The sequence below is a fragment of the Henckelia pumila genome, chromosome 1, assembly GCF_033568475.1.
Source record: "Henckelia pumila isolate YLH828 chromosome 1, ASM3356847v2, whole genome shotgun sequence".
Classification (NCBI taxonomy): domain Eukaryota; kingdom Viridiplantae; phylum Streptophyta; class Magnoliopsida; order Lamiales; family Gesneriaceae; genus Henckelia; species Henckelia pumila.
The window spans coordinates 178,190,262-178,201,099 of NC_133120.1; the positions used below are offsets into that span (position 1 = coordinate 178,190,262).

Here is a 10,838-nt window from a genome sequence, read left to right on the forward strand (position 1 = left end):
GATTGATAGAAAATGAAGATAACTCGGGATTATCGGAAGATATGGGTGACTCCGGCACTATATCAGAATGGGAAGATGTCCTTTGCGTTCTTTGAGAGAATTTGGAAAACTTCTCCAGATCTTTGAGAAGGGGCCAGACATGGTCAAATGCGAACCCTTTCTTATACTTACGATCTAGTGTCATTAATTGTTTTGCACGATCAATCTACATATATAAATTATAATACAAAAAATTAAAAGATATAAACGTAGAAAAAATAAAGCATTATAACTACTACTCACGATATCTTGATCAGAGGCACCACTTGGGTTCATGTATTCAACTTGTTGTATGCATCCATTCAATTTTGAAACTGCACTATTCATATTTTGCATTTGAGTCTGTAATGACCTTTGGCTATGATCGGGCATTGAGTTTGCTTTCCCTGAGTTGTATGTTTCTGCCACACGAGACCAAAGTTGATTTTTGTTTTGGTTTCGTCCAATAATTGGATCCTGCGAGATTTTTATATAGACACGACAAAGATGTTTATCTTCTTCGATTGCATAATTCTCACCAAGAGAGGATGCCATTTGAGAGAGAAGAAACTAAAAGAAAAGATATTTGGAAATATAATTTTGCACTCCGAGATAACTTATATTTATAACAAAAAAATTTTGGCTTAAGATGAGAATCCTATGGCATTGATTAAAAGAGAATCTGATGGATAATTTAGACCGTAGGATTAGATTTTCTGGATAAGATAACAATCCGACGATGTAGATTAAGAGAAAATCCAATGGACGACCTAGATTGTATGATTGGATTTTCTGGATAAGATCACAATCCAACGGTGTAGATTTAAAGATACTTTGATTGACGGTCTAGATTTTATCATTGGATTTTCTGGATAAGATAACAATCCGACGATGTAGATTAAGAGAAAATCCAATGGACGGCCTAGATTGTGTGATTGGATTTCCTGGATAAGATCACAATCCAATGGTGTAGATTTAAAGATACTTTGATGGACGGTCTAGATTTTATCATTGGATTTTCTGGATATGATAACAATCCGACGATGTAGATTAAGAGAAAATCCAATGAACGACCTAGATTGTATGATTGGATTTTCTGGATAAGATAACAATCCATCGGTTTAGATTAAAAGAAAAATATGATGGATGGTCTATATAATGAACATATAACTAATAATTTATCCAATATCCACGAAAATGAATTCACAAGTTTCCAGCCCTTTATTTCCATCTTCCTCTTCTGGCTCATCTAATGGTGATCTTGATGATCTCATAGATAGTTATGAGAAAGAAGAGTTATTGATAGCTCAACAAGTTCACAATAACAATATTATCCTACGAGAGAGTGTAAGACATCAAAATGCCAATACTACTCATGGTGGCTCAGTTCCTGGTCGTAGAACAATTTATCGTGATCGAGAAAATGCTGCTCAAAACCTCTTCAACGACTACTTTGCTGAAAATCCAACATATAATGAAGAAATGTTTCGTCGATGATTTCGAATGTCTCGAAGTTTATTTCTTCGTCTTGTGGATGCTGTTCAAAATCATGATAGTTATTTTGTGCAACGTAGAAATGCAACCGGCAAACTAGGCTTAACTACACTTCAAAAAGTCACGGCTGCATTCCGGATACTAGCATGTGCATTACCAGCAGATGCAACTGATGAGTATATCAAAATTGGTGAGTCTACTGCAATTGAATGTGTAAAAAGATTTTGTCGTGCTATTGTGGAGATATTTAAAGGGCACTATTTAAGAGTGCCTACTGCTAATGATATTGCTAGACTACTTCATATTGGGGAGCAACGTGGCTTCCCAGGAATGTTAGGTAGCCTAGACTATATGCATTGGAGGTGGAAAAATTGTCCGACAGCTTGGGCAGGACAGTATGCAGGTCGCAGTGGATCTCCAACAATAATTCTTGAAGTGGTAGCGGACTATGATCTTTGGATTTGGCATGCATATTTTGGTATGCCCGGATCTAACAATGATATTAACGTGTTAGAGACATCTCATCTTTTCTCTGACCTTACTAGAGGTATTGCTCCCCCGGCGAACTATGTTCTTCAGGGAAAAGAATACAATATGGGGTATTATTTATCTGATAATATATACCCAAAATGGTCAACGCTTGTACAAACAATTCACGATCCACGTGCTCCAAAAAAAAAGATATTTTGCAACAAAACAAGAAGCGTGTAGAAAAGATGTTGAACGTGCATTCGGAGTTCTTCAAAGTCGTTTTGCAATTGTGGCAAACCCAGCACGTTTTTGGAGCAAAAGTGATTTACATGATATAATGACTGCATGCATAATATAATAGTTGAGGATGAACGGAATCTTGATGCACCAATCGAAGATGTGACAGAAGTACCTACTCCGGATATTGAAAAAGAAGAGAATGAAACTAGTCGATTTCAGCAATTTATCGGTCGTTACAAAAAAATTAAAAACGCGGATGCACATATCGCCCTTCGAAATGCATTGATTGATCATTTATGGGAAACATTTTCTAATGCAGAAAATTAATGTCGTGTTGAATGTGTAACTTTTTTTTTTTACCATGTAATTTTGTGTTTATTGAATAATTATTTTATGCAATATTATATTTTAATTTGGTTGATATTTCACTCAACTTAAAAAATTTTAATTAATAAATAATATACGAATTCATATAATTTTTAATTAAATTTACATTATTAATTTATATATTAAAAATAAATTATAAAATATATGTAAAAATAAAGAATATTATGGAATATTCCTTTGGTGTAGAGAGTTGGTGAAGACTGTTGGAGATGAAGTTTGAGTTGCACTATAATAGTGTAAAATATGGCACTATTTTAGTGCCAACTGCTGGAGATGGTCTTAGTATGCAGTATTGGTTCTGGTTTCTAGCTTTTTATTTTTTTCATGACGTGGGGAAATTAAAATTTTCATGATATGAGAACCCGTAACCGCTATTTTTCAGTGCGTACTAGGTAAACCGCATCAGACAGGCCATGTGCGAAAAACTAATCCAAAAAGTTGTTGGTAGGTAGAATCGAACTTCTAACCTGTGTCAGAGGTTCACCTACTCCACCAATTTATACAATCCATTGCGACTTGTTTCTAGCTTCTTAGTTATGATTTAGTTACGTTTTGAACCAATTTGAATTTTAAGAAAAATATAAGAATAAACATAATAATACATTTTGTGAGTTATTCAAATTAATTAATTTCAATTGTTTTATAAATATATCATACAATATAATGAATATTTAGTTTTTATTAAAAAAAACAAAAATAAGGAATGAGCAATATTTATATACATTTAATAGTTTACTTGCATAATTGAAGTTTTCTATATATATATATACTATGCAACTTTGAATTTTAAATGTATATTATTATCCTTGATGTATTTCAATGAAAATTTTCTTTTTTTTTTTCTCAGAAAAAATCGTTTTGTTTTAAAAAAATATAATTAAAAACTCAATTTAATAAAATAAATAAACTTATATCAACTTTGGCTGGTTAATTGGATCCAATTAACCAACCAAATTTAATTGGAGTAATAACCATTTATATGCATTAATTACAAATTTAAAAGATAAAAAGTACCCCACGGGTACAGCTGGTAACAATATAATTAGCAATTATAACCACCATGAATTGCGATTATTGTATAATTGACCAAACCCCATTAAAATATTTGAAAACGATTGCAATGGATCGATCTATTTGGGATTAGTATATATTTGTTTTTTCTTTCAAAAATACAAAAAGAAATATCAATTTGCAGGAAAAAAATCAATTCCTCCAGCTTAGAATATATTCTATTTTGCATATTATGAGTCTATGACATCTAGCGCCGCTGGAAGTTCTTGCACTCGCACAAAACTTTAATTTTTTTTTATTTCAATTTCCAAAAAAAAAATTCAATTAGAGATTTTATTTAAATACTTTGTCATAATGTATATATACATATAAACAATTGGTTATGTCGTGGTACCCCTTTTTATTCAACACCAAATCAATCCATCCATATGAATAGTGATGATTCTAATATATACTACCCTATTTGACAACTAATTTATTAAACTTAAAAAAAAAATCTACAAGCACGGAACATTTATGTATTGAGACATTGAGGCACCGCTTTGTTTTGAACGATGATATAAGTAATACATAGATAAATAATATAATGTAATAAAGAATAAATAAGAAATGATAGTTAAAATAATATTGAATTTGATTAATATATTATAGTTTATTTGATATGATTGATTAAATTTTATATAGAAATGTGAAATGATTATTTTGTCTTTTTAACAATAAATAAAATAAAAAGAATATTATTTATAAGGGAAAATATAGTAATTTAAATTCAATGATTTGATTGATGTAAGATAAATAATTAATAATTTGATTGTTGTAAAATAAATAGTTAATATATGGATAAATAATATGATGAGAAGAACGTGAGATGTAATGACATGAGTTATACATATATTAATTAGTAATATGGTGAACAGAACGGTGTCTTAAGTGTATATATAATACATCTGTCTTAATTATTTCTTGGTTACACACTAAAAAGTAAAAACGGTCCACTCCATATAAGTAACATGTAGACAAATATATGCAAACATTTCCAAAAATATTAACAGTCGGAGGTTTTCATGTCGTAAAAATATTTAAAATACTTTAATTATGAACAGTGCTTTAGGACAATATAAGACTCCGAATTAATATATTGTTGAAGTACAAAATAAAAATAAGAATAACGTATGATATTTGATAAATCAAGCCAAAAAATATTTGCAAGTCAGCATCAATCAAAAAGAAAAATATATTAATAATAAAATACAAAAATAGGCATTTGTAGGCTTAAATATTGATTTCTCGACATTTATATACGGCTGAGCCTGGGGGCCTCAAATCTAGCAAATAAATGAGTGAGTGGTGGTCACCCCCAAACTTTGGTGTTAGAAGTTTGTTTCGGAGCTGCATAAAAGTTACAAAAAACTCATCAATAAATAACGACTTCAATGTATGTCCTTTTTCTTGAGGTCGTAAAATAATGTAAATAGATCCACAAGTTCAAAGAGTCGGTGAATTTTAAGTATCGATCGGAGCACACAAGTTATATGTTCATAATAATAATTATTATTTTATATTAACCTATAATATATATGTTATAAAATTTTGTAAATTGTATTTTTAGTTATGTATATTTGTCTCTTTGAGATTTTGGTCTTATATTTAGTCAAATTTCAGTCTTAGAATGTTATCTTGGTTTTTTTGGAATAATTTTAATAATTTTTTCGACAAGTGACTAGTGTGAAACCAACGTGACGCTGAAGCGTATAATGTTATGTCAAGTTGTCGGATGAAAAATGACAAGAATTACCAAAAATAAGATGTTACATTACTAAGATTGAACTTTCATAATACAAAAGAACAAAATCACAAAAAATCAAATATACAATTTTCCTGATATTATACTAGTTGAAGTTAAATTTAGCTCAAAAAACATGAAATAAATCACGATTTTAAATTTTACGATATTGAATTTTCTAATATTAAAGAGGAAGATCACTTATCTCCCTACCGGAAAAATTTTGAGGATGAAGAGTGAAGTCCTTGACAGGATCTAGGCCGAGACTCATTTGAACAATGCTGTGTAAGTCATCTTCGCCAAATGCTCGAAACTGGTGCATATCAAATTTACGGCGAAAAATCAGCTAAAACGAGAGTTTATTTTGACTCTACAATATTGTGCAAAATAATATAATTTATATAATTAAATTGATCGTATGATCATATGGGAAAAATTATTTACCAAAAGGCAGCTAAATTTGTTTGTGAGAAACTTGCAAAGCCTCAAAGTTTTACCTGAGGAAGACTTTCACCAAAGGGATCAATAGAAGGTAAAGGGTCAATTAGTTGTTGTGCACTTTGGTGATTGTAAAATGGTGAGGGATCCAAAGGGTACAAAATTTGTTGGACTTGTGGTTGTAGGATTGCATTTTGTTGAAGCATCTACAAGCAAGGATCCATTAAATTAAAATAGATTCACCAAATCTTTCATTTACCAAAAAAAAAAAACACAAAATTCTTAAATAGAAAAATTAAAAAAATATACTCACATTCTTGGAAATAATATTGTTGATGTTAATATCCACGTCTGGATTCACAGAGGATAATTTCATGGACAAAAACTGCGAAACATGAACCCGGCCACACAATTCAAGGATCACATTCAGACATAGAAGGGAAAAAACATTGGTTCCGAACCGGAGTCGAATCGAAACCATAAATCTATCTTAACTTCAATTACATGATTAGAGTAGTTATTTATGAAAGTCAAATTTAATTGCTAATTTTTTTTTTTAAAAAAAGATTAATAAATTTTAAAGCATTATATATTAATTATATTAATAAAATAAAAATATGTGTAAGATCAAGTTGTCCCAAATAATAATAATAATAGTATATATTCACTCTAGCTACCTCAACTTGGCATTGCAAAGATTTCACATAATTTATGATCTCATCGAGCATTAGTGCCTTTCCAGTGACCTGAAATACAAAATAAATTAACAAGAAAAATTTACTATAACATAATTAGATTACCAATTTCACACATACATAACACACCTTATTACAACCTGGTACAAGATCCTGGAGAAGTTTCATCCTCTCCCCGATCTTCTCCCGTCGCACCTGCCGGAAAACGATTGAAAAAATAATAATAATAATAATAATAATAATAATAATAATAATAATAAGAAAAATGTATGAGTACTCACTCTTTCAGCAAGACTGTGGCTGTCAGTGGCCTGGCCCCTTCTTGCCCTGACATGGATATAGTCCTTTGGTGGCTCCGCTGTTTCTTTCCAACGCTTTGTGCTTGCTAATTCTTCTTCCCCTTCCAATTCCTTTGACAAATAAATTAAATATATAGGAAAATTAAAAACATATATCCTTAATTAATCTTGCCTGATAATTAATTAATGCGTACCTTAACCAAAATCGAATCATGGCGATCATGATGATCTTCTTTGGAATGTACAATGCTTGATCCAGATTTTCTTTTACGATCATGATCTTGGTCGTGTGATGTTTTTGAGGTTGTTTCTGCGCCATGAGATTGGTCGTTGGAAAATCTAGTGTTTTTCTTGTTCGAGTACTTCATGGTTTCTAGAAAAGATCCAGCTCTCTTCAATATTGATGATGGAGGAGTAGTACTGAATGACTCATGCCCATTGAAGCAAGAGAACTTGGGCGCCATGTCGACTGACTCGAATTGTTCGGCGGAGGAGTTGGCATCCAAGTAACTGCAATTAACAGAAATATTCCATGCATTTGGCATTGTGTTTTGGAATTGGTATTGTGGGATAAGGATTCCATTGTTTGTCAAGTATTCTTTCTCCATTTGAAGAAGAAGAAAGATACAAAGAAAGAAGTGAGAGGAAAACGAAAAGGAAAAGGAAAAGGTAAAGGTCGTAGTGAGGAGGAAAGGAATTGTTTTATTACCTCTCCATTTCTCTATACTTCAAATATTTATAAATTTCTTGATTTATAAATTTCCTCATAAAAAGAACAACTACAAAATTTGTTAGATAACTGATTTTTTTATGACATAAATATTGAACTAATCAAGTTGAGTTAGTACAAAAATCAAGCTGGCAAAATGTACAAGTTAAAAAGTTACTTGTGAAGTTGTCATTTTCCTTTTTTTTTTTTTTTTTAAAGAATAGAGTTGATTGTTATTTGAATATAATAGGAAGTGTTATTGTTATTTTGACATAAATTTTCTGGCTTTTGGCCTTTTTAACTACTTTTAGTTAGTGTTTGACAAAGTTTCTAAGAAGCACTTCTCACATTTTCTTTAACAAATTTCACAGAATCACAAAATTTTGTTAATAAAAAGCTGGGAAGTGCTTCTTAAAAGCTCTCCAAAACACTGACTTAGAATAGCTAATTTCTACCAAAACATTATTTTGTTTGAAAAATATTTTCTTGAAATGGTTAATGTTTATTCAAGTACAGTCCAAGTTTAATTGTAACTTTTGTACATATTTAACCAACTATGCAGCAGCAGTACTAAGAGTGGAAGATGCGTAGCAGAAGGCCAACTTATTGTGCCTAAAATCGATTTGATTTGTATGTTGGATGTATACAATTGGTATCACAAACCAATGTTGAATATATTGTGAAATCAGTACTCTCCGATCGAGTTTTGGAATGCTGGTAAAGTATGCTTCAGGGGACACTTCACGAGTTGAGAGGGACGAGCGCGGGATAGTGGAGCGCTGATAGTAGTATTTTGTTTGCATTTTTAGTGTCGTTTTGATTAGTGTTTTGCATGCATTTTGTGTCATTACTTGTGTTTTATTCTAGTTTTACTTTATGTCATGCATTGAGCTTCTTAACTTAGTTTTTATTCATTGTGTAGGAATTGCTATTTTGTTGATCGAAGAAATCGAAGTGCGCCCATGCGTCCAAAGAAAACAGCAGAGCAGAATTTTTCATCAGGGATGCATGCGCTCGATCCTGGAAATTCTTGGGATCGATCACGGTCATGTAATTCTGAAGGCAGTAGGATGCTCAAGATCTCTCGCTCGATCGGGTGAAAATCCCGGATCGAGCGAGCGCAAGGAAGTTTAAAGGCAGAGAGTTGAATATTAGTGCGCGCTCGATCCTAGCAAAATCCGGGATCGAGCGCGCGGGTCTGATGCGAGAAAAATTTGTAATTTTGGGAAATTATTTTAATTAAGGCTCTAGACTTTTATTAGACTATTAATTCATTTTTGAGGGAGATTATCAGATTATTCTACACGCTTAGAACGCGAAGAACTCTCTGTAGACGACTAGGTTTTCTCCTTTCTTTTCTTATTTTTTATTTTCTCTCATGAATTTTTGTAGAGAATTCATGGGTATTGTTGGCTAAACTTTAATACTTGGTTGAAGAAGACAAGACCCTTGATTTAGTTTATTCATGAGATTTTGATTTCCAATGTTTGATTTCTATCAAGTATCAAGAATTATTCTGAATTGATTGATATGCTTGTATATGAGATTTTTAGATTGGCCATCTTAGAATTTCATTATACAAACAAAAGCTAAATTAGAATTCAAATCCGTAATTGTTTGAAACCTCTAATTTGCGAAGCAACTGCGATTAATATTTTCTGCTGTTGAATTTGCTAAATTGTAGGAAGAATAATTGACTAGGCTAAATTCATCCGCTTGTGTATGGGTTGTCTAGCTTTATCAGTTTTACTAGTTTGAATGCTACCGTGGATTTAAATCTGATCGTTGGTATTGGGTTAGTCTATGGGCTAAGGGTTAAATTAGAACGCTTGTGTCTAGTTAACTAAAATTAAGGTGAAACAAGAATTAAATTTTCGATGATGAATATTTGATAGGATTAATTATTTTTAGATGATCAATGATTGAATGAATAATATCAAGGGTGTAGTCGACTGATACCAAGTTTCGTCTCTTATTGAATTTTCCAAGTTAATTTTCATTCTTGCATGATAGTGATAATTTGAATATTTAATTGCTTAATTTATTAGTAGTTAATCCAAACTCAAAATACCCCTTATTTTATTTATTTAGAACACTTTAAATTTACCTTTTCTCGTGGGAACGATCCCTACTCACACTACTACGTTATTTGTTTATCTGATTGAGTCGGGTAATTTGGGCGTACACGATAAGCGTTACCAAATTTTGGCGCCGTTGCCGAGGAACGGTGTTAATTTATTGTGTTCTTTTTATTTTTATTTTTAATTTTAATTTTTTTATTTATTCCTCGTAGTGCTACTCTGGTTTGTTCATGCTTTCAGGTGAATCTTCAGAAGAAGAAGAATTTCAATACCACCCAGAGATAGAAAGGACCTTGCTTACGCGAAGGAGAGAACTTCGTAGGAAACAACAAGAGGAAGCTGCTCGAGCTACATTCCCAGAAGAAGAGATGGCTGTTAACGCTAATCTGAGTTTGAGACAATTGGGCAGTCCTGATCCAAACCAACAACCCTTATGCATTACTTTCCCTACTCTAGAAAATAATGCTAATTTTGAATTGAAATATGGACTGATACACTTACTGCCTGCTTTTCATGGTCTTGCAGGTGAGGATCCGCACAAACATCTGATGGAATTCCACGTGGTGTGTTCAAGCATGAAATCGCATGGAGTTACAGAGGAGCAGATTCAGCTCAGAGCCTTTCCTTTCTCTTTAAAGAGTTTTGCTAAGGATTGGCTGTACTACCTACCTTCTGGATCCATCACCACCTGGACTGAGATGAAGAGAATATTTTTAGAGAAGTACTTTCCAGCTTCTAGAGCAGCAAACATCCGAAAAGAAATTTATGGGTGCAAACAGCAGATGGGAGAGTCACTGCACGAGTATTGGGAGCGCTTCAAGAAACTTTGCGCCAGCTGCCCACAACACCAGATAAGTGAAAACTTACTAATTCAATACTGTTATGAAGGGTTGTTGTCTCATGACAGGAGTATGCTGGATGCGACTAGTGGAGGAGTTTTTGTGGACAAAACTCCGGTGCAAGCAAGAAACTTAATAGAAAATATGGCTGCCAATTCTCAGCAATTTGGCACCAACAGAAGTGATCCTGCACCAACTGGTACTGCATGTGCCGCAGGAATGGGGCCTTGCTTTACTTCAAGGCTCGGACGCCGAGTCCCTCAGTCCTTCGCTGCACTTCTTTCCGTTAGTGTTAGTCTGAAAAAGTCTTTTGATCCCTAGTCCTTCTTCCCTTGAACAACAACTGAGCGAACTGACGTCTCTTGTGCGTCAT

General features: G+C 32.6%; 1 protein-coding gene and 1 pseudogene across 1 annotated transcript; one reads left to right on the top strand and one right to left on the bottom strand.

Moving 5' to 3' along the window:
- The first annotated feature begins 1,215 nt into the window (after positions 1 to 1,215).
- On the top strand, positions 1,216 to 2,550 carry LOC140874523 (uncharacterized; annotated as a pseudogene).
- A 2,342-nt stretch (positions 2,551 to 4,892) lies between these two features.
- On the bottom strand, positions 4,893 to 7,499 carry LOC140876308 (transcription factor bHLH62-like). The gene is made up of 8 exons (XM_073280239.1): positions 7,031 to 7,499; positions 6,819 to 6,947; positions 6,667 to 6,732; positions 6,520 to 6,588; positions 6,156 to 6,227; positions 5,902 to 6,048; positions 5,618 to 5,717; positions 4,893 to 5,010 (listed from the first exon to the last, which is right to left on the bottom strand). Exons 1-8 carry the CDS (start codon positions 7,442 to 7,444, stop codon positions 4,973 to 4,975), a joined length of 1,035 nt encoding a protein of 344 aa, XP_073136340.1. The 5' UTR covers positions 7,445 to 7,499; the 3' UTR covers positions 4,893 to 4,972.
- Positions 7,500 to 10,838: the final 3,339 nt, after the last annotated feature.

Coding starts and splice junctions, on each gene's coding strand:
- LOC140876308 (XM_073280239.1), bottom strand. CDS start 7,444: ATGGAGAAAGAATACTTGACAAACAATGGAATCCTTATCCCACAATAC. Junction 6,049..6,155: donor ACAATATTATTTCCAAGAAT/GTGAGTATATTT, acceptor CCTTGCTTGTAG/ATGCTTCAACAAAATGCAAT. Junction 5,011..5,617: donor TCATCCTCAAAATTTTTCCG/GTAGGGAGATAA, acceptor ACTTTTATGCAG/CTCCGAAACAAACTTCTAAC.